Here is a 23659-nt window from a genome sequence, read left to right as displayed (position 1 = left end):
GTCTCCCCTGCGCGCCCCGCCCCGCCCTCTCCTCCTCCCCCCAGAGGAGGCGGGGCCTGGCCGGGCAGGAGGGCGGTGCGTGGCTCCCGGGCCGCACCAGCGGAGATGCGGCGGGTCCCGCGGGCGGGGCTGGCGCTGCTGCTGCTGGAAGTGGGGGTGCGCGCCGCGCTGCTGGGGCTCTTCCTGTGAGTGCAAAAGCGGGCCGGGATGGGGGGGGGTCGCGAGGGAGGCGCGGGCCTGGCACCCCCGGGAAAGAGGATGCGGGGAGATCTCTCTCTCTCTCTGCCGCAATGCACGCAGCAGGGAGCTTCCTTTTGAAAGCAACGCGGCGGTGCAGCAGAAGGCAAACTGGGCGATGCGCAGGAGAGGTGCCTCCCTGCGCCCCTCTGCGCCTCCGGAGGTGAGAGCCAGGCCTGTTGGTGCCTCGTTTTGGGCATGGGGTGGTACGCGATATGCGGCCCCCGGAGGACACCCTGGCACGTCTGGTCGTGGGTATCTGCCTGTGCATATTGTGCGGCTCGCAGGAGCTGGAAAGAAAATCCGCCGTGCCCCTTTGCACCCCGGAGATGTCTGCCCTGCTGCGCGGCGTGCACTGCATGAGCCGAGGGCCCCAGACGATGTCCTCCTTCATCTCTAGGTCTACATGCCTCTGGTGCAGGTTTCGTAACATAAGGGCCTGGAAAGACGAGGAACAGGAAGCTGCCTTCTGCAGAATCGGGCCCTTGGCCCATCTCAGCTCAGTTTGCCAACTCTGGCTGGCAGCAGCTCTCCAGGTTTCAGGTCTCTCTGGCTGGAGATGATGGGGAATCTCCCTTCAAGGTGGATGCCATACTAGTACAGTGGTACCTCAGGTTACAGATGCTTCAGGTTACAGATGCTTCAGGTTACAGACTCCACTAACTCAGAAATATTACCTTGGGTTAAGAACTTTGCTTCAAGATGAGAACAGAAATCACGCGGCAGCAGCGGGAGGCCCCGTTAGCTAAAGTGGTGCTTCAGGTTAAGAACAGTTTCAGGTTAAGAACGGACCTCCAGAACGAATTAAGTACTTAACCCAAGATACCACTGTATTCAGGAAAAGCCTCCTTATATCTGCAACACACTCCTGGCTCTAATTCCTGCTGTGTTTGATACTTCCCCAGTGCATGGGAAATATCGCCATAGGCTCTGTCTGACACACCCCTTTCCACCTGGTTCCTTCGCAGTGGGTATAACACAGGGGTCTTCAGGAAGTATCCTTATACTGAGTCAGACCACAGCTCCATTGAGCTTAGTGTTGCCTACCCTGACTGGCAACAACTCCCCAGAAAATGCCAGTAGCGAGCAGCTGATATGGCAAGACCTGCTGGCAGCAGCAGGTCAGCTGACATTCCCGCACCCCTTGTGTTGACACAATGAGAGGAGTAGCTGCTCCTGTGTTTTGGCAGGGCTGTTGCCGCTTGTCTGACATTTGGACTGACAGGAGTCCAAGGCTGATGTGTTCTTTTTGGATTTGGCTCCAGAGACGTAGGGGTAGGGCTGTTCTGCTCTGCACTTGTAATGTTGAAATGGTTCCACTCACCGTTGTTTAAATAATTCTGCCGCGTTCTCACAGCCCAGGCTTTTACTGTAGGGAGAGGCCTGCCTCTTCAAGCAGCCCCATCTTTTCTCTCTAGCTAGGCTGTTGAAAATGAACCCCGTATTTCTGTTAATCTCACAGATGCCTCGGTTTTTAAAATGGGTTCATGCCCACGGGAAAAGAGAGAGGAGTTGCCATTTTGCAGTGAATCAGAGCAGACTCCGAGGGCATTTCCTTGCGCTAGGACAAAGTACATGTTTTAACCCTCACATGACTCTCAAGCCTCTGGTCCAACACTATTTTACATATTAAAACTCAATTTCAAAAACAGTGGGAGAGATGAAAAGAATCCTTTGTTGTTCGTTTCAGTTGTTTTAACTGTTTTTAAATTTGTATTTCTACATTGTTGTAGGACCTGGGGCCTTATGGTGAAGAGCAGGCAATTATTATAATCCTCATCATTGTCATCATTCTTGTTAATAGTCCTGTTGCAGAGAATATCCAAGAGGAGCCCATGTTAACTTGGTTAATCACATTGCATGCACTAATTTTAAGAGCAAAGGATCGACCAGGGTGAGTGAGGAGAGAATCACATTTTCACATATACAAAGTATTTCTCTTCACTTAGAATAGGGATAGGGGAACTGTGACTCTCCTGTTGCTCTTAGACTACAGTTCCCATCATTCCTGACCATTGGCTGTGCTGGCTTAGAGGTGGTCAGAGTTGGACTCAGCAACTCTCCTCATTCCTGACTTGGAAAACACAAAATGCACGGCTTCAAGGGGAAGTCATATAGACCCTATGCAACCAATAAGTAGCAAATAGGAATTGATCATGTGTGTATGTACACACACAGTCTTATCATTCAGACGGGCCTGAGAATGCTGAACGGTCCAATGCTAGCTTGCAGGTTTCTGCACGATCAGGGATATCAAGCCTGCTCAAAATTCATTGCTTAGAAACATAGCCACTCTCCCTGCCTTCAGAGGGCATCCTCTCTCCTCACTTAGATGAGATAAATACACCCTCCAGGCTTCTGAAATCTGTAGTTCATAACCTGCAGAAATCCAGCTCTAGAGCTTGCACAGGTTATGCCCCTCTTATCAACCACTGTGTAGGTCAGAGGTGGGGCAGAGTCCCTTATATGTGTGTGCATGCAGTGGGGAAAGCACGCCTTGAAATTTATCGTTTGTTTATTTAATGTGCTTACACACTGACTTTTGTCACAGGTGACCTCAAAGCAGTATTTTTAAAAAATCATGGATTCCAAATCACAGAGCACAATTAAGATAACGGTAAAACATCATCAATAGCAATACTAAAACCACGAAGCAGATTCAAGGCTCAGAATCAGTTTTACCAAACCTGCAGCAAAATAAAAAGGGCAGTGAACTCCCAACAAACTCATGGCTGTCCATGCCTAGAGGAGGAGGGTGTTCCAGGACCGGGGCACCTCTGCCACGCTAGAGACATTTGGTTTTTCCTCTCCTCCCTCTCCATACGCATCCTGCCTGGACTGGCGTTCCATGAATCCAGTCTTCTGGGCGCAGGGAGCCAAATCGAGGTCAACGCAGTGACTGGCTGCCTGTTCCTCATATGATTGGAGCTCTTGTATTATTTGTAGTTATTTGGAATTTTGGTTTCTTTACGAAAACAATATGATATTTCAAGTGATAATAGTAGACCGCTTTGAAAATGCCTGCTGGAAATGGTTGCATCATTCTTGTTCCTCAGATCTCCCTGTGACCATATTGGGAGGAAACCCCAGTACTGGCTTTCTGCTTTTTCTTTAAAATCACCACCACCCAAGAGGTGTTCACAAATTGCATCCAAGGGGTGCACAGTCTGCGTGGACAAGGGTTGTACACGTGAACAGGCGCACACTCTTTCACACACTTAACGTGTGCATGGAGGCTGCTTGTACCTGTGTCCAGTGTATTGTGCAAACGCGCCTTTAGTCCTTGGGTTGTGCTTCCTCTCCAGGTTCACTGAGCTGCTGCCTCCATTCCAGCGAGTCATACAGCCGGAAGAAATGTGGCTTTATAAATACCCCTATGTGGAGTCCGACCATGTACCCGCTAAGCCCATGTTTGTAAGTATTTGTTCATGCCAGCCGTCTTGTACAGTGTAGGCTGTGCTTGTAGTTACGTGTCCTTTGCAGGCAGATGCCGCTTCAGATTTGTCTCCAGTGCGTGGTACGTTCGGTGAAGCACACATCTATGTAAGGGTTAGTCAGTGGGATGCCCTCCAGATGTTGTGGATTGCAATTCCTATCATCATCACCATCACCATTTTATTAAATTTAATAACCATAAACAGAAGCTTTTATTTTGGGAATTATAGGGATAGAGCTACCTAAACCAAGGGTCAGCAAGGTTTACCAGCCATGGGCCGGATCACTCTCATGGAGATCGTCCGTGGGCCGGGCGGGAGCAGCGCGATGCTGGAAATCGCTTCTGCACATGCTCAGACGCTGAAAATCATGCCTGCGCAGAAGCGATTTTCAGCGTCTGGACATGCACAGACGTGATTTCTGGTATCTGTGTGTGCGTAGATGTGATTTCCGGCGCCGCTTGGTGAGTCCCCACGCCACGCTGTGTTGGTTTACTGCAGCGCACGGGGGACTCGCCACGCAGGTGGCTTGTGGGCCGGTAAAACAGTCTTTGTGGGCTGCACGTTGCTGACCCCTGACCTAAACCATGGGTAGGCAGACTAAGATCTGGGGGGCAGATCCGGCCCAATCACCTTCTAAATCCGGTCTGCGGACGGTCCGGGAATCAGCGTGTTTTTACATGAGTAGAATGTGTGCTTTTATTTAAAATGCATCTCTGGGTTATTTGTGGGGCATAGGAATTCGTTCATTATTTTTTTTCAAAATATAGTCCAGTCCCCCACAAGGTCTGAGGGCCCTCGCTGAAAAAGTTTGCTGACCCCTGACCTAGACTGTATAGAAATTTATTCATGTATGTGACTAGAGCGGCAATAATGTTACTCGCCCCAAAATGGAAAGAAGCAGAAGTCCCAGCGAAGGAAGAATGGATACAAAATCTTAATGGAATATACAGAAATGGTGAAACTTACCGGAAGAATAAGAAATCAAGATAACAAACTTTTTATAAAAGAATGGAAATGGTTTATTGAATATTTCCAGATAAATTGTACACAGATAAGAACATTGGCAGGATTATTGTAATAACCTGCAGTTCTGTAAGAGTATATATTTAAAGCAGATGAATAAATGAGCAAATTAAGTTAATTTGGACAGGCAGAAGATATTAAAAATACATTTAAGGAACCACAGAGAGAGGGGGAAGGAAGTCAAGTTTTGAAATGTTAAAATGATTGCAAAATTAGTGAAATCATCATTTATCATCATTTTTTATTTGTATGCTGCCTTTCCACAAGTTAAAAAAACAATGCTCAAGGGGGCTTACAGCATAACAAGATTTACATACCGTATTTTTCGCTCTATAGGATGCACTTTTCCCCCTCCAAAAATGAAGGGGAAATGTGTGTGCGTCCTATGGAGCGAATGCAGGCTTTCACTGAAGCCTGGAGAGCGAGAGGGGTCGCACCAACCCCTCTCGCTCTCCAGGCTCCAGGAAGCTATCTGCAAGCCTTCGGAGCGCGGCGGGAGCGCCCGCCGGGCTTCCAAGGCTTGCAGATAGCAGGCAGCAGCCCGAATCCCGGGGAGCGGAGCGCTGCACACCCCAGGCTTTGGGCAGCTATCTGCAAACTCCGGGAGCGAAGGCGAGGTTGCGCGCAACCTTGCCCCCGCTCCTGGACCCGTTCTGGGGGCTGGGGTTGGGGGAAGCTCGGGCTTCCCCCGCCCCAGCCCCGCAGCTAAAAAGGAAGTCAAGACAGCCAGCGGGATCCATCCGCTCGCTGTTTTGGCTTCTGCCAAAGCCGCGCGCAGCCTCTCCCAGCTGGAGAGGTTATGCGTGGCTAAAGAGGAAGCCAAGACAGCCAGCGGGATGGATAATTTTTTTTTCTTTATTTCCCCCCCAAAAAAACTAGGTGCGCCCTACGGTCCGGTGCGCCCTTTAGAACAAAAATACGGTAATTACAAAAGTCATAAACAATAAATAAGCCACATCAAAAAAATACAAACCAAATGGGAAACAATTTCCACATAAATTAAAATCTAAAACTAAGATTATAGCATTAATATCACAGTTTAAAATAACATAGGTAAAAAAATAACAGCAATTTAAAAAAACAAAACAAAATGGACTCCTCTTTGCCCAGCAGCAGCAGCAACAGTCCTTTCTAGAGCCCATCAGGCCCCGTCCTGGGCCAGGTGGTGAGTGGCAGAACTGGGGCCCTCAGGTGCTGAGCAGGGGAGGAAATGTATAAACCTGAAAAGCATAAATAAAATAATAATAAATAAATAAATAAATCATCATCCCTGGGCATTGACCATGCTGACTGGGACTGATGGGAGTTCCTCTTAGTCCCCTTGGACATAGGATTACAGCCTTAATCTAGGAAGTCTTCCTAACTGGACACGAGGTCTTTTCCCAATAGGTAAGGGGTGGGGATCCTGTCTCCCTCCCAAAGTCGCTTGATTACAAGTCTCGTCATCCCTGACCATTGGCCATGCTGCTTGTTGTGGATGGGAGACAGGGTCCAAAACCCTTCGTGGAACCATGGGATTGTAGCGTTGGGAGAGACCTTAATGGTCATCCATTCCAACCCCTGCAATGCAGGATCACAGCTAAAGAATCCCTTTGCTCCAAGGATCTCCTATAAGCTGGAGAGTCTTAAATACCTTAGTAATACCTTAGTAGAATATCAACTACAATCTCAATGTTTAATTGATTAAAATGAACTGTTTTCTCTTGATTTATCAGGCAGCATACATTTTAATATAGTACTTATAAAAATTATGGGTGGCAAGCACCTTTTTCCTTGATAGGTTGTATCCAATGAAGATCTACCCAGAATAGACCCTGTGAGCTTAATGGCCATAATTTAGGCCTGTCCATTATTTTCAATGGGTCTGTTCTAATGCTGGATACAACCCTATATGTTGCTCTTGCAGCGCTGCTGACTCTATTTCTTGTCTCTTCCCATCTCATTCCAGCTCATTTCCTTTTTGTCTCCCCTGATCTTGATTCTCCTGGCGAAATTCTTCATGAACGCGGACCAAGAGGATACACGGGAAGCCTGCTTAGGTGAATACATCTTTGCACACCGCAGTTGAACTATGGGGTTCGCTCCCACAAGATGTAGCCCTGGCCACCAACTTGAACAGCTTTGAAAGGGGGGTATACACATTCACAGTGGATAAAGCTATCTGTGGCTGCAAGACGCAAGGACCTTGTATTGCTTGCAGTGTCAAACCCAGTACTAGTTTCTGGGCCAGGAGAGAGAGATGCTTTTGGGCTCATATTCTGCTTATGAGTTCCCTTAGACAACTGGAAAGGCAGAAACAGGATGCTAGATGTGACGGGTCCTTCGTCTGATTTAGCAAGTCTCCAGATCCACTTGTCTATGGAACCGCCTCTCCTGGTATGCCCTGCAGAGGACCTTAAGGTCCATGAATAACCATAGTTTAGAGGTCAGACTATCCTCCACCAGGGCCAGGGGCTTTTCAGTGATGGCTCCCACCTGGTGGAATGCTCTGTCCCATGAGACTTGGGTCCTTCAGGATTTAACCTCCTTCCATCGGGCTTGTAAGACAGAGCTATTCTGCCTGGCCTTTAATTTGAATTCAGCCTGATCTTTTATTTCCCTTCCCTTCCCTCCCCCTCCCCTTTTATGAAGATCACCTGCTCTGAGACCCCACAGCTAATTCTCCCCTGGCCTCCTCGCTGGCCCAAGTAGGACCAATTCAGCCAGCTAGCCCTGGGGATTATCTAAGGCTTATTTCCCCTAAACTGATTTTTGAATTTTGAATTTTATTGTTATTCATGTTTTTATACTGTATTTTATGCTTCTTTTATAATTAAGTGTTTTAAATTTGTTGTTAGCCGCCCTGAGCCCGGTTTTTGAACTGGGAATGGCGGGGTATAAATAAAATTTATTATTATTATTATTATTATTATTATTATTAACTAATTATAAGCTTTGAGTCCAACTTACCCCCTCCACAGCAGAAAATGCAAGAATACATCAATGAACCAAAAGAAGGATCATCTATAAACTTAGAACTGATTTGAGTGTTCAGATAAACCATGCAGTCCGGTCCGGATGGGCCTTTTCTGTTTACTTCTTAGGGCACAGCAGCACCACATATTTAAAGTGCTTTAACAATCTTCCCAGGAAACTCTGGGAATTGCAGTTCTGTGAAAGTGAAAGGTGTCTCCTAGCAATTCTCAGTGCACTTAACTACACTTCTAAGGATTCTTTGTGAAAAGCTCTGACATTTAAAGTCCTACAATAAATTGCTTTAAATGTATACTGTGGATCAGGCCCTAAACCCCTACCTGCCCCCTGAAGCAGTCAAAGAAGTAGACTTTTATTGCTTGTTTAATTTGTATTCCCCCAAATGCTGGTCGAGGTCGACTAACAGCAATAATTCAAACAAAATAAAATAACAGTAAAATATAAAGTAAAAAAATTAAAGCACAACAGGTGCAACATTCAGTAAAGTCAATCTTCTGATGGTAAAATTGTTTTAACTGATTTTACCATTGTATTTTTATATTGTAGTAACCTGTCCCAGGACCTTAGGGTGAAGGGTGGATAATAAGCAGTATATAAATCCTTGCTAAATACACAAGCCAATTGCAATGTATTTCCAAGACAGCTTCCTGTCCACATAAAAATGTATTTGCTTGCCAGTGGAAGATGCTTCAGAGAGGGGACTGGCTGAGCTTCCCTTGAGAATGAGTTCCAGAACTTGGGGCCAGCTACCAAGAATAGCCATGTACTTGCCTGTTATAGCTTTCTGGCTGGGGTGCAAAGGCACTGGGATAACTTGAAAGAGTAGCTTCTTATTTAATGTTACAAAATATAATTTTACTTCATTTCTATAGAGTACAATTCAACCACTTTAAACATATCGAGCTTCTTGGGTGGGGTCCAGTATATGTGAAGGAGCATCTCCACCCCCATCGTTCAGCCCAGACACTGAGGTCCAGCTCCGAGGGCCTTCTGGCGGGTCCCTCACTGTGAGAAGCCAAGTTACAGGGAACCAGGCAGAGGGCCTTCTCAGTAGTGGCACCCGCCCTGTGGAACGCCCTCCCACCAGATGTCAAAGAGAAAAACAACTACCAGACTTTTAGAAGACATCTGAAGGCAGCCCTGTTTAGGGAAGCTTTTAATGTTTGATGCATTACTATATTTTAATATTTTGTTGGAAGCTGCCCAGAGTGGCTGGGGAAGCCCAGCCAGGTGGGTGGGGTATGAATAATAAAAATAATTTATTATTATTATTATTATTATTATTATTATTATTATTATTATTACCAGCCCCATCACTGGAAGCCCTGAGCTAAAATTTGTGCAATGGGGCTTTCCCTCCCACCCCCATCCATTCCTCCCAGGAGAAGGAAAGGAGGAATCTCTCTGACAAACTTCAATGCTTGTGCAGATGGAATGATGGGAAGACCATGGCTTGAATTCCACGATTGTGTTTTACCTTTGCAATAATTCTCCCCCTTAAGACAGCCCTCTCGCCACAACATTTCTGACAATAAGCCTGACTAGGGTTGAATCAGTAAAGATGATGAAAACAATGGGTTCTTCCTTCTTCTTTCCTCCAGCTGCCAGCCTGGCTCTTACCCTGAATGGTGTCTTTACCAATGCTGTGAAGCTGGCCGTGGGCAGGTGAGATCCTGTTTTTCCTTGTGTGTGTTTGTTCTAGTCCTTTCTGTAGAGTGTGTATTTTTGCATTTTGGCTGCCGGTTGCAGAAGGTTGGACCGGGCTGTCTGCTTTTCGGAATGGATTGCATAAATATCCTGAGAGTGGCAGAGTGGAGAGTAACATTTCAGACTGCAATGGGTTTGTCTCTGCCATTTTTGAATGCCCGTCCCAAATGTGGAATAGTTCCCCAGTGCTGGAGAACATGGCACAATTTACGTATTTATCTATTCATTAAAACTCTTTCTGCACATATATACATAGTATATAATGCCCTCTTTCATTATGAGAAGTGGTACCATGGGGTTCATACTGAGCAGAAAGGTTGGAGCACAGGGCCTGTCCTCCTAGTTTTCTACTTGCAGGGACATTCCCACCACCACTGATTCTATAGGGGAGTATTTAAAAAAAAGGTTGTATCCAACTAATTTCTACCCAGACTATAGAATCAAAGAATTGTAGAGTTTGAAAGGACCCTCTAGTCCAAACCCCTGCAATGGAGAAATTCTGTCCACGGCTATCCCTGGGTGGGCCCAAACCACAAACCTTCTGGTTCACAGCCAGACACATTGAGTAGGCCTATTGAAATGGATAGACAGGCTAACTTAGGTCCAACTCTGGATTTAGATTGGTCTACTCTGAGTAGAAATTAGTTGAATATGACCCAGTGGGTCTACTCTGAGCATGGCTGACATTGGATACAATCCATGATTTTCCTCCACTGTCAATCTGAAATCTTAACAGTCCAGCAGGCCACCTCAGGATTCTGCTATCACTTGTCACCTAGTTCTGCTCTATGGGCAAGCCAGGCAGTCTGTTTCCTAGTAAACGTGGCTCCTGAAATCCCATTTGCCTTCTATTCCTTCATCTTTCTTTCTTATCTCCTTCTAGGCTACTGCCTGGAGACTAGAGAATGAAAAGGCAAGGTTGGGGGTGCGGGCTGGGCAGGGGTCTCCTAGATGTTGCTGGACTCCAGCTCTCATTCTCTGTCAGCATGGTCCTTGCCAGCTGGAGGTGATAGGGGTTGGGATTTGGTATTTATGTCCTCTGCTGCTGCCGCCTTCTCCAGAGCAATTTTCAGCCAAGCAAAGGCCTTTACTTGCAAGACGCCAGGGTGGGTTATGGAAGGACCAGTAGTTGTGGAGTCTGCAAGAGGAGCTGCATGGTCAGGTTGTGGAGCGCAGCGCTAGATTTCGCCTTGCTTCTTCCTCTCCGCACTTATTGTTCAGAGCCCCACGCTTTGCGTCTCTTCCTCACTTCAGGCCTCGACCGGATTTCTTCTACCGCTGCTTCCCAGATGGCCGGGAAACCCTTCAGCTGCTGTGCACCGGGGACGCGCAAATAGTGACCGAGGGGCGCAAGAGCTTCCCCAGTGGACATTCCTCTTGTGAGTGCGCAAGCTGTCTCGTTTAGGGGCTGCAGCCGGGGATGGGAAGCACCAAATGGGGAGATGGGATGGATCCAGGGTGAGTTCAAGGCAGCCATGCACAGATCTCTCCAGGGTGTATCTGCAGAGAGACTGTTTTGTGAGCAGAAGAGTGTCCTGGCTACAACCATATGGTACACTTGCAGCATTATAAATCCCCATGACGGCTCCTCTGCCCCATCTCCACCCCTGCAAACAGGTGATCTTCATGGTTGCTGCTTTGCTTGATCTCCACCCCTACCCATGCTATCTCCAAAGACTGCTCGTTCACCCAATCCCCAACCCACACAAACCCCAAGCATTGCTCCTTCACCCGATCTCTACCATGCACAAGATCCCCAAAGACTGTTCCTTTCCTCCATCTCCACCCTCCCACCGGCACAATCCCTAAATACAGCTCCTTTGCTCATCCCTACCCCACCGGTGCAATCTCAAAAGACTGTTCAGTTGCTCAATCCACATCCTCCTACTCATGCAATCCCCAATGATTGCTGCTTTACCCAATCTCCACCCTCACCCGTACAATTCTTCGCCCATCCCCCCCACTAACCTGATCGCCAAAGATTGCCCAGTCCCCACAAGTGCAATCCCCAAATACAGCTCCCATTTGTAGCCCCCACATGTGCCATCCCCAAATATTGCTCCGATATCCACCCCCCCATCGTGATCTCTAAAGACTACTCCTATGTCCAATCACCAACCCCTCACCCACACAATACCCAAATACTGCTGTTTCCCCTGAGCTCCACACACACACTCCCCAATCTGTGCAGTAAAAAGGTGAAGGTACCCCTGACCGTTAGGTCGTGGACAACACTGGGGTTGTGTGCTCATCTTGCTCTATAGGCTGAGGGAGCCGGTGTTTGTCTGCAGACAGCTTCCGGGTCATGTGGCCAGCATGACTAAGCTGCTTCTGGTGAACCAGAGCAGCACACGGAACGCCGTTTACCTTCCCTCCGGAGTGGTACCTATTTATCTACTTGCACTTTGACGTGCTTTCGAACTGCTAGGTGGGCAGGAGAAGGGACCGAGCAATGGAAGCGGTGGCGGGGATTTGAGCCGCCGACCTTCTGATCGGCAAGTCCTAGGCTCTGTGGTTTAGACCACAGCACCACCCTCGTCCCCCAATCTGTGCAGTGCAATCTCCAAAATCTGCTCTGTCGTCTGCTCCTTCACCCGATCTCCAGCCCCCAATCCCCAAAGACCCCTCCTTTGCTTGATGTCCACCCACACAACATGCCTATTAATATACAGGCCTGAGTTTCCACTTCCACCGTTCTCTGTCTTTATTCCTCCCTCATCCACCCCCTTCTCCCTTCTCTGCAACTGGAACAACTTAATCATCTCCCTCACTGACAGTGAACTCTCAGCTGACCGGAACCTGCAGCCAACCACCAGACCAATACACCTGATCCAGGTCCTGTCTAGTAAAATCTTAAAGCGATCACATTTCCTCTGTTAGAACCTGTCACCACAGCTCTTTGCAGTCACAGAATGTTTCTTCAAAACTTAGAGCAAAATGAACCACATAGAGAGAGTTTCTCTACAGACTCCAACTCCCATCATGCTTGACCATTGGCCATGCTGACTGGGGCTGCTGGGAGCTGGTCTCCATGTTGGCTTCTGCTGCTCTGAATGTTCCCCTCAATGTGGCTCACCTGAGAGCCTGTGCCATTGAAGTCTACAGGGCTAACTTTTGAGTCCTCTTGTATAGTGTTGCCTTGCAAAGGCATTGCCCACCTTCTGAGCTCAGCCTCTCCTATAGCTTGCCGAGAGATCAGGGACTATTAGTTCCTCAGGTGTTTATGGATCTGTCGCTAATGTTAGCGGGGACTCTTTGTCTTGCTGGGTCTTGCAGTGATCATTCCTCTCTTCCAGTTGCCTTTGCCGGCCTCGCCTTTGGCTCCTTCTACATCGCAGGGAAGCTCCACTGCTTTGCGCCTGGCGGGCGTGGGCAGTCCTGGCGCCTCTGTGCCTTCTTGGCGCCCCTCTTTGTGGCGATGCTCATTGCTTTATCCCGCACCTGCGATTACAAGCATCACTGGCAAGGTGAGTGAGAAGTTGATGGAGAAGTGAGGCACATGCCACGAAGATGGCAAGTGGCTGTCTGCCTGTGGCTAACCTGTGATGTTGCTTGACTACAATTCCCATCAGTTGTAGCCAATGGGCAGTAGTCAAGGAGGATGGGAGTTGTAGTCCAGCAACCCCTGGAAGGCTTCAGGATCCCCAACCCTGGAGTAATGGGTGGAGGTTGGCTGTACTCCCTACTTAAGTGCATGTCTGCATCCAAGCCAGGGTTTGGAACAGGATAGAGGGCTGAATCCCCTCCTGCCCATTGCAGGATTTTTACTCCACATATTCCTCTGGAAAAAACCAGCTGACAGATGTCAGGAATCCCTTGCTCCCTGCCTTCAGACTTACCGTGTAAAAGACACAGCACACAGGGAAAAGTGATTGGGAGGGAGGAGGGGAGAAGCAAACTATGGCACCGGTTCTTAGAGCAGCAGCCAGTTGCTCTTGCCACTGCTGGACTTCTGGGTTTTCCCTCCCTGTCACCCAGTTAGATGAGCTGCATATCTGACCAAGCATGGTGCCGTCTTGTATTTTTCCATTCATTCATTTGGAGAGGAAGCATAGACCAGTGGCAGAGCACATGGCTTTGTATGCAGAACATTCCCTGCTCAGTCACTGGTATTTCCAGTTTAAGAGGCAGGTAGCAGGTGATAGGAATGACTTCCCTTCGCTTGAAGCCTTGTAGAGCTTCTACCGGTCAGAGTTGACAATTCTGGGTTAGATGAACAAATGGTCCAAACCGGTATAAGGCAGCTTCCCCTATGAGGAAGGAAGAGCGTTGCTTTGCATGCAGAAGGTCCCAGGTTCCATCCCTGGCAATGGACAGGGAATGTCCCATCTGAAACTCTGGAAAGCCACTGCCAGTCAGGGTCAGGAATACTGACCTAGATAGACCAGGAGTCTGACTCTGTATGAGGCAATTTCCTACTCTTCTCCCTACACATGGAGAGGATAGGAGCAGAGTTCTGTGCTGTTGCTAGCCAGCCCCAAGCTGAAACAATCTTTGCATTCTCTCCTCTTTGTGTTTTCTTCCCAAGATGTGCTGGTTGGTTCAGGAATGGGCCTTGCATTTGCCTACCTGTGCTACAGACAGCATTACCCTCCTCTGACGGATCCCGAGTGCCATCAGCCGCTGCAGCGCAAATCCAGGTTCTCTGCCCCAGAGAGACAAAAGCTGACAGTCTCTGGTTTCAGCCTCGATGTATAAAGACCTCAGGATCCCCACCTGCGTGTCCTGGGTGCTGGAAAAGGAGGGAGGCCACAGCCTTCGGTGTTACTTTGTGCCTGGAGGAGGAGTGAGGTTGGATCACACCATTTTTAAATGCCGGCAGTCCAGTTGGGGGGCTTTGAGATCTGCTCTGGCCCTACCAGTCTGTTTACACAGGGACCTAGGGAACAGTGCTGGGCATTGCATGGCAATTCTGGAGACAATTCTCTCCTACTAGACAGCAGGGCCTAGACCAATCACATTTCCAGCCCAGCCCATGCCACTCTTAATAATGCAGTTGCCCTAAGCCAAAAGGCAATCTGGTCCAGTCCTTTGCTGTAAGGCAAAACCATCACCTGCCGCTCGCCTCCACACAGATCACCAGAGCTCCGTCCCAGCCAGGGTGTCTCTCCTACACTGAACACCACTCCCTTAAAGATGACCCACATTTTATTGACCAGCAGTGGGACACACTCCCTCCCATTTATTCTGGATGGAGGAGAGCTGTTGAGAGCTTCTCTCTGTGAAAGGGTGTGGTGATGCCTTCCCCCCCCCCCCCCCACGGATGAAAGGCGGCACGCCAACACGATTTTGGGGTCCTGCCTCTTTCTCTGCCCTTTTGCGTTATGCCACACCCAGTGACAACCATATTGGGACTAGAGTTGATGGCACATTGTAAAAATTTCAGATGAGCCCACTGGGCCCCGAGAGTTTGACGACCTCTTCCTTAGCGTAGACAGGGTCCCTGGTCGGTTTTCTGCCCTTTCAGCTACCTCCAGGCTTTCCCCATTCAACCTGTACATTCCCCACACAGGTCGGCTGGCTTTTATGTTCAGAAGCCTAGCAAGCCTAAAAGTGTGTGGGAGCGGAAGCATTTGTGGATCTGAGCCCACCTCCTTCATCAGATGCATGAAATGTTACCCTCGGCTGATGGGGTGTACGGTTCCTGGGGAAGCGGCATGCAGCTTACTTGGAGAGCATCTTCCTTGCATGCAGAAGGTGCCAGGAACAGCTCCTGGTGTCTCCAGGTGCAGCTGGGAAACAGCACCTGCCTGAGACCCTGGGAAGCCACTGCTGGTCAGTGAAGACTGAGCTAGAGGGACCCAATGATCTGACTTGGTATAAGGCAGCTTCCGATGTTTCTATAGTCCTCTCTCATATATACATATGAGAGCCTGTCACTTGAACCTCAAGCATGTCTACTTAGAAGTCCCTCCCAGTTCACAGGTGTTTACTCACCAGTGAGCGTGTTTAGGATTGCAGTTGAGAGCAGAGCAAGAAAAAATTTGGGCAGAGTTGCAGCTAATGCATGTATGATGCAATGGACTAATGAATGAAAGTTCCTGCCACGATGCATTTGATACTGTTTTTGGTACCAGAAGACTCTCTCTCCTTTTGTTTGCTGCAGCAGATAAGCCCCGTTTGCCCCTCTGCTACTCAGAAGTATCTGCTCCTTTGACCTCCTGCAAAAGCAGGTTCTGTGCTGTGCAGACCAGCTCTTCCTTAGATGGATGTGCATATTCCAGAGGATGGGTGCGCAGAGATGCAGCCTAGCGCCCCGAGAACTGCAGCATCTATTCTGAAAAAGGCAATTGTGTCCCTAGAGCTAGGAAGAAAAGCATAGAAGCTTTTTATCTGTTGTCCACTTAGAAAATCAAACAGTGCCCCTTGTGGCCTTTAGGTGGGCAGGGCTTCAATATACTCCTGGTTTTAGACAGGTGGGGAACTTGTAGCCCTTCATATGTTGGACTACATTGGCCACTATTCCTGACCATTGGTCATTCTGGCCAGGGCCGAGGGGAGTCCAGCAACATTTGGAGGGCCACAGACTCCCCATTCCTGCTTTAGGCTGTGACGAGTGTTTCCACCACCCTCATTGCACATCCATTCTGATTTTCCACATTTCCTTCCCTTGATCCCAGCCCTGAAAAATCTAGACTATGAAAACCTGAGTCTTAGCGACATTAACTTATTATATAGAATGTGGGTAATTTATTCTAAATGTCAAATGTGCACTTTTTCAGTGTAGAGTCAATCCTGCTTTTATCAGGTCATTGCAGACTATGGACTCCAGGCTTGTAGTGATGTGTGGAACTTTACTGTGAGAAACTCATGTTCTTTATCTGTTAATGTTTTATCTTCCTAGTAGCATATCTTGATTTCAACAAGATTCCCCATAATATTCTTGTTGACAGATTGGTAAAATGTGGGCTAGATCAGTGTTTCCCAACCTTGGGCCTCCAGCTGTTTTCGAACTACAATTCCCATCATCCCTGACCACTGGTCTTGCTAGCTGAGGATTATGGGAGTTGTAGTCCAAAAACAGCTGGAGGCCCAAGGTTGGGAAATGCTGGGCTAGATGATGCTACTGTTGGGTGGATTTGTAGCTGCTTGACAAACTTTACCCAAAGGGTGCCCATCAATGACTCCTCGTTCATCTGGGAAGAAGTGATGTGTGGGGTTCTGTCCTGTTCTGTTATTTGACACCTTTATCAATGAGTTGGGCAAAGGAGTGTAGGATCCTTATCAGATTTGCAGGTGACAGAGCTGCATGTAAAGTTCTGCATTAAGTTAGGAGGAATAAGGCACTCATATACAAGATGGGTGATGCCTCGTAAAAATGCAAAAGATTCAGGGATTTTAGTAGAGCAGAAACTAAATGTGATCCCCCAGTGTTGTGCGGTATCTAAAAAGGCTAATATAGTAGTACCTCCGGTTACGTAATCCTCTGGTTACGTAAACTTCGGGATGCGAAAGCGGCAAACCCAGAAGTATTTGACAGGGCTTCGCCATGCACGCAGGTGGAGAAGTGGTCCTCAGGTTGCAGAAACCTCGGGATCCGACCGGACCTCCAGAACAGATCCCGTCTGCAACCGGAGGTACCACTGTACAATTCTCTAACAGAATTGCACAGTGATGTCTGATTTGCTCAGACGTCAGCTAGGGTACTGTGTCCAGTTCTGGGGTTTAACAAGGATATTGTTGAGCTGGACCATGTTCAAAGCAAGGTGACAAAGATGATAAGAGTCCTGGATATCTAGTCCTCTGAGAAAGGGGTGAAGAAGTTGAGTATATTTCCCCTACTCTCTGGACAGTACTATTTAGAGGCAATATGAGAACCATTAATAAATACTTGAAGGGCCGTCTCATAGAACAAGGGAGGGGAGAGTCCTCTGACCCTCCAGGTGTTAATGAACTACAGCTTCCGTCATCCCTGGTGATTGGCTGTGCTTCCTGGGGCTGATGGAAGTTGTAGTTAAGCAAGCAACATTGGGAGAGCCAAAACCTTCCCACTCCTGACGTATAAGATGGAATGTGTTTGCTTACTTTTGCTTCAAAGGGTTGGCCGCAGACCAACGGGCTCAAATTCTCAGAAGGGTTTTTGACCAGCTAGCAGGAAGAACTTCTTGATGTTGCAAGCTGCTTGACAGTGGAACAAACTGTCTCAGAAAGTGGTGGACTCTCATTCATTAGAGGTTGTCCAACAGAGGCTGGATGGCTTCCTGGGATGGATGTTGTTGCACCATAGATGATATTTGAGGGCCTAGCCAACTCTGTATGTTATAGCCAATTACGTTCTGTTCAGAGTAGACCCACTGAAATCAATGTCCTAAGTTGAAGGTACAGAAATAGAAAACCCGAAAGAGATTAGAAAAAGATTCTTGGACTTTTACAGACATTTGTACAAAAGTAAAGAAAAGAATAACACGAGAAAAATAGAAAGATTTTTAAAGGAAAAAGAAGTGCAGAAGATCCCGACGGAAAAAAAAGATAATCTGAATGCCCCCATTGAAATTGAACAAATAAAAGAGGCAATAAAAGAGTTGAAAAAAGGAAAAGCTCCAGGACCAGATGGATTTACAGCTAGTTATTATAAAGAAATGAGACGCACCCTGCTTGTACCACTGAAAGAAGTTACGAATAACATTTTGAAAAACAGAGAAATTCCGGAAACATGGAAAGAGGCCTTTATTACATTTATTCCAAAACAAGATTCGGACTTAACGCAAGTAAAAAATTACAGGCTTATTTCATTGTTGAATACTGATTATAAAATCTTTGCGAGCATACTAGCAAAGAGAATGAAAAAGGTATTGCAAGAAATTATACATAAGGATCAGGCGGGTTTCCTTCCTGGCAGACAGAGGAAAGATAATATAAGAAATATAATAAACATATTAGAATATCTGAATGCTAGGAATGAGAAACAAGCTATGCTGATTTTTGTGGATGCTGAAAAGGCCTTTGACAATATATCATGGGACTTTATGCTAAAAAATTTAGAATATATGGACGTGGGTACGGAATTCTTCAACGGAATAAAGGCAATATATACAGAGCAAAAAGCAAAGTTGATAGTAAATAATACTACGACAGAAGATATAAAAATAACTAAAGGTACAAGACAGGGATGTCCATTATCGCCACTATTATTCATTCTGGTACTGGAAGTCTTACTAAAATCAATAAGGAAAAATGAAGAAATAAAAGGGGTGTCTGTAGGAAAAAATGAATATAAAGTTAAAGCGTTTGCGGACGACTTAGTAATAATGGTAGAAGAACCATCGGGAAGTGTTAAAAGAATTTTAGAAGAAATAGATCAATTTGGTCAAGTTGCAGGATTTTATTTAAATAAAAAAAAAGACCAAAATTATTGCTAAAAATATGAATCAAGAACTAATAGAGGTAATGCAACAACAGACAGGGATTGAAGTGGTGAATAAAGTGAGGTATTTAGGAATATGGTTAACCCCCAAAAATATTGATTTGTTTCAAAACAATTACTTACCTGTGTGGAATGGAATAAAAAGGGATCTGGAGGTGTGGGGAAGATTGAAGTTATCTTTTTGGGGGAGAATATCAACGATTAAGATGAGTGTGCTGCCAAAGATGTTATTTTTATTTCAATCACTACTGATAATCAAGGGGGCATCAGTATTTAAAGAATGGCAAAAAACAATTTCAAGATATATCTGGCAGGGCAAGAAGCCAAGGATTCAGTTCAAGTTACTAACAGATGCAAAGGAAAGAGGTGGCTTCGCTCTGCCAGACTTGAAATTATATTACGAAGCATCATGCCTCTGTTGGTTAAAGGAATGGATTAAACTAGAGAATGGGGAGTTGTTGGGACTTAGAAGGGATTGACAACAGATTTGGTTGGCATGCATACTTATGGTATGAAAAGAAGAAAATTCATAAAGGGTTTGAAAACCACATCTTTCGAAGATCACTGATAGAGGTATGGGAAAGGTATAAAAATTTGTTGGAACCAAGACTCCCCCACTGGATTTCACCATTAGAAGTATTGAGTGTGAAAAAGATTAACATGAGGGGGGGATGGATAACATATGGAGATTTGATAGTGAGAGGGGGGGGAATGGAAAATGAAATCTTATGAAGATGTGAAAGAATTTGTTATGATTGGTTGCATTATTACCAGGTTAATGAAATGTTTAAAAAAGACTGTAAAGAGTGTGGATATGAAGGAAAAGATTCAAAATTTCAAACAGAGGTACTGAATAGTAAGTATAAAAATTTATCAAAAATGTATAAAATGTTGCTGGAATGGCATACAAAAGATGAAGAGGTTAAATCGGTAATGATACATTGGGCCAGAGATTTTGGGTACAATATACAATATGATGATTGGATGAAATTATGGAATGAAAGGTTAAAATTTACGGCCTGTACTGCATTGAAGAAAAATGTAATGAAAATGGTATATAGATGGTATATAACGCCAGTAATGTTATATTACTGGCCAAAATGTATAAAACATGTAATAAGTGTTGGAAATGTAAAGAAAAAGAAGGAACATTCTATCATATGTGGTGGGAGTGTAAAAGGGTGAAAGGCTTCTGGGAAATGATATATAATGAACTGAAAAAGATGTTGAAATATACGTTTGTTAAGAAACCGGAAGCCTTCTTACTAGGATTGGTAGGTAATGAAATAAATAAGAAAGATTGTAAACTTTTCCAATACGCAGTAACAGCAGCGATAATACTTCTGGCTCAAAGATGGAAACAAGAACAAATTCCAACGGTGGAAGAATGGAGAACGAAATTGACTGAATATGCAGAATTGGACAAACTAACAGGGAAGATTTGATACCAGAGAGACCAAAAGTTCATCGAGGACTGGGGGAGATTTACAGATTATCTGAAAAGCATATGTGATGAACAGATAACGCTTGTTGGTTTTCAAGAGACTCTGTGAAAAATTAAGAAATATTGTAAAAAAGAGAGTAAGAAGGGAGAGGTGATATTTAAAGGCAATATTAAGTTTAGAAATGTGTTAACAATATAAATTTAAACGAAAGATTGGCAGAGAAACTGAGGGAAGTCAAAAATAGACGAATGTGTGACAAAATGTGGATTGATTGTATAAAATTGTTTTGAAAATGAATAAAAATATTATTTAAAAAAAGAAATTAAAAAAAAGAAATCAATGTCCTAAGTTAATCATGCCCGTTAACGTCAGTGGGTCTACTCTTAAGTAGGACTAGGATTGACTAAACCTGATTCTAGACCTTAGCAGGTTGCAAAAAATGAAACCCATTGACCCATTATAGTAGACTTTTGCAAAGAAGTGCCCCAAAATGACTACCTCTCAAATAAATCACTAACCTGTTCACCAACATAACGTCACACACAGTTGCATGTATACAACCTGCTGCTCTCTGCACCAGGATTTGTGGAACTGGGGCATAAACCCAACAGTAGCATTGCAAAAGACTCTTTAACAAGGTATCTCAAGGCTACTGTTTAAAATCAGCTTAAGAAGCAAAAGTCAGGAGGTGCACATTTGCTGTGAGCTCCCAAATTCACCTTCTGCAGCTTGCACCATTTGCAAGGTGGTTTGGGTGACGGCTGTGATGAGGTCTCTGCTGCAAGATCTCACTCTGACTTTTGCTTCCTCCCCTTTGAAACCGCCTTGCGCAAAAGCAGCTCTTAGGTGGCCAGCTGTCTACTTTGCATGTGCCTGTGCCATCACACTGGTGATCTTTCCCTTCTGTGGAGTTCAGGGGGAGCTGTATATAGCTGTAGACTTAACTGCTTGTGACCCCTGCTCTATCAGTGCTGGAGCTTGTCCTTCTTCAAAGATGCACTGGCCTTCATCCACGCCCACAGCTTTTGTTGGTTGGTGCCTGTGCTAGGATTCCGCTGTTGTTAAGTTGGTGTGCTTGGGACAGTCAGAAGTTTCTTAATGTTGAGAACAGATGGCCGCACCGTGACCACAGGCTGGTTCAACTCTGTTTCTCTGGGATTTGGGACCTTAAATCTGGAGAGGTTTCCCAATAGGTGTTTTACTTTCAGGGGACTTGGGATGGCATGGGAGAGACACCAGCAGCATAAACAGCCCTTTCTGCAGGGTGGGCATCCATTGGAGTGCCCCCATAGAAGGGGTGGGGGAGAGGTAATTAGCACAAGGCTTCCCTCCTCTACAGAAGTTGTTCCACAAGCAGAATGTCACCTTGCTGCTCTTTGTCATACTGGATGTGCCACATTTTCTGCTTGTTATCACCCAAATAAAATGGTCCCCGCATACCCCTAAATAGGATAGCAGAAGGCCATAACTGGCATTTACCTACATCAGGAGTGGCAGGCTCCCAATGTAAATTGATCTTTCTGGCTGAGGTTGGTGGAAGCCCAACTACAGCAGGGTTGGCTGCCCAGATGCTGTTGAATTCTGGATGTGGGGCACATCCCCAAGCAGTGCCAAGTGCTTTTCTTTTCTTTTTACAGGGGTGATAATGGTTGTGGCTTCAAAAGACTATTTAAGGCAGGAATAGCCAACGCTGTGCTCTCCTGATGTTGCAGGACCACAACTTGCATCATCCTTGACCTGTTGGTCAGGCTGGCTTAGGCCGATGGGTGTTGCACCCCAACAACATCAGGAGGGAAGCACACAAGCTACTTCTGGTTTAAGCAAGGTAACAGTGGCAGGGAGATGGTGGTATTTCTGTGCAAAATGGCAAATACGCATAACATAGGCTAGCACATCAGTTGTCAGCTTGTGGTTTGGTACCCAAAACTGGGTCATGGGCAAATGAAGGGGACACAGTCTTCATTTTATTTTAAACCTCTTTTTAAGAGCAAAGAGACAAGCAAAAAGGCAGAACACCAAGAGAGAGAGAAGGGGGAGAAAAGACAGGCATATATCTAGCTAATAAAAAAGAAGTTTCATCCAGCAATTGGAGGTTAAAGGGAGGCCCCAGAACTAATGTTGGGGGACACAGTGAAGGAAAAAAGACAACTTGTGTCTCTAATGAAAGCAGTCATGGTATTTTAGAAAGGTGATGAGTAATATTAAAATAATACAGGAAAGTCTGGCTCAACCAGCCTCCTGTTTCCAACAGTCAGTCTTGGGTGACCCTGAGCCAGCCACTAGCAGCCTAACCTACCTCAAAGGGTGGTTGTGAGGATAAAACCAGCCGGGATCATGTAAGCTCCTAGGAGGTAGAATAAAAATGTGATAAAAGGGGGAGGGGAGCAGAACGAAATAGTGGCCAAGCAGATGTCTCAGGAATACTCAAAACAATTTATAATGAATGGCGAGTTTTCCTGTGTTTACCCATGTGGGAATCTCAAGGTTTTGCTCCCGTCATAGTTAAACCACTATCATTCCTGGTATGGGGCATTTTCGGGCAGTTAATTTTGTGCCTGCTTTGCAGATTGGGCTAGTCTGAACCATTAGTAGGTATGGAAGGATTGTTGCTGTGATAAAGATTATTTTACCTTCATTTTTCACATTTTGTACATTTTTAGAGGCCAAATCAATGGAGTTGTGTTTTCATTGTTTCACGGTTTCGTTTTTAAAACTGTCTTAATAAAAATGCTAAAACTTCAAAAGAAAAAGCACTGCTGTATCACTTCTTTGGTCCTCAGATTAGGACTAAATGGGGCATGCGAGGCATTGCTGAATGTGAAACACTAACTTCTCATTCTCCCTTACCTTGTGCACTCTGTAAAGTAGAAGTACTTGCCGTCTGTCTTTCATGTTACTCATGAATGACTGCAAGGTGCTATAAACTCGGAAGCTATCAAACTGGAGCTCACAGAAAATATTTACTTCATTTTAGGCTTTCCCTTCAGATAGTTAAGACTGTAGTGTATGGCAGGGACTGGATTTGGCAAAGGAGAGATTAACTATAAGGTTACAATTCTGCACACTTACACCAGAACACTGCAGGACTTAAGTCTGAGCAAACATGCATCAGAAGAGTGCACTAAATGAGACTTTATAGCTTGCTCCTAACCTGTTTACTGGCGTCTGTTTTTCACATTGTGCTCAACATGTTTTGCATTTACCAAGCTTAAACGGAACCCTATGTGTAATCTCTGGAAGAACAGTTGTGTTTCCTTATACAAAAGAAAAACTAAATTCATCATCCACACATTTCATTACTAAGACTCTTTTTGGCCCACAAGCATCACAGAAATTAGACACTCTCATCACTAGCACCTGCAGATCTTAACACTGGGGTGCAAGCTTGCAGCTCAAACTGGTCATACTCAGAGTAGACCCACTGAAATGGCAAACAGTTTCATGAACTTCAATGGGTCTACTCTGAGAAAAAA

At 45.8% G+C, this 23659-nt stretch overlaps 1 protein-coding gene across 5 annotated transcripts; it reads left to right on the top strand.

Moving 5' to 3' along the window:
- Positions 1–73: 73 nt before the first annotated feature.
- On the top strand, positions 74–22936 carry PLPP5 (phospholipid phosphatase 5). Of its 5 annotated transcripts, none has more exons than XM_080982617.1 (9): positions 74–185; positions 3543–3651; positions 6646–6736; positions 9272–9335; positions 10632–10756; positions 12674–12844; positions 13906–14017; positions 19516–19597; positions 20065–22936. In XM_080982617.1, the coding sequence occupies exons 1-8, from the start codon at positions 106–108 to the stop codon at positions 19592–19594; spliced, it is 831 nt and encodes a 276-aa protein (XP_080838743.1). In that variant the 5' UTR covers positions 74–105; the 3' UTR covers positions 19595–19597; positions 20065–22936. The 5 variants fall into 5 exon arrangements, with proteins under 5 accessions (XP_080838743.1, XP_080838745.1, XP_080838741.1 ...); XM_080982615.1 differs by lacking the exon at positions 74–185 and adding an exon at positions 209–400; XM_080982618.1 differs by lacking the exons at positions 74–185; positions 19516–19597; positions 20065–22936 and adding exons at positions 210–400; positions 17416–19482.
- Positions 22937–23659: the final 723 nt, after the last annotated feature.

This window comes from Podarcis pityusensis (assembly GCF_964106645.2).
Source record: "Podarcis pityusensis genome assembly, chromosome: 15".
NCBI classification, from domain to species: domain Eukaryota; kingdom Metazoa; phylum Chordata; class Lepidosauria; order Squamata; family Lacertidae; genus Podarcis; species Podarcis pityusensis.
Note: the sequence above shows the minus strand (reverse complement) of the source record. Positions and strands in the feature narration are given on the sequence as shown.

Bases quoted from the DNA above. Each gene is read 5' to 3' on its own strand.
- PLPP5 (XM_080982615.1), top strand. From the start codon at position 291: ATGCACGCAGCAGGGAGCTTCCTTTTGAAAGCAACGCGGCGGTGCAGC. The intron at 3,652-6,645 runs GTAAGTATTTGT...ATCTCATTCCAG, and splicing joins TACCCGCTAAGCCCATGTTT to CTCATTTCCTTTTTGTCTCC. The intron at 12,845-13,905 runs GTGAGTGAGAAG...TTTCTTCCCAAG, and splicing joins TTACAAGCATCACTGGCAAG to ATGTGCTGGTTGGTTCAGGA.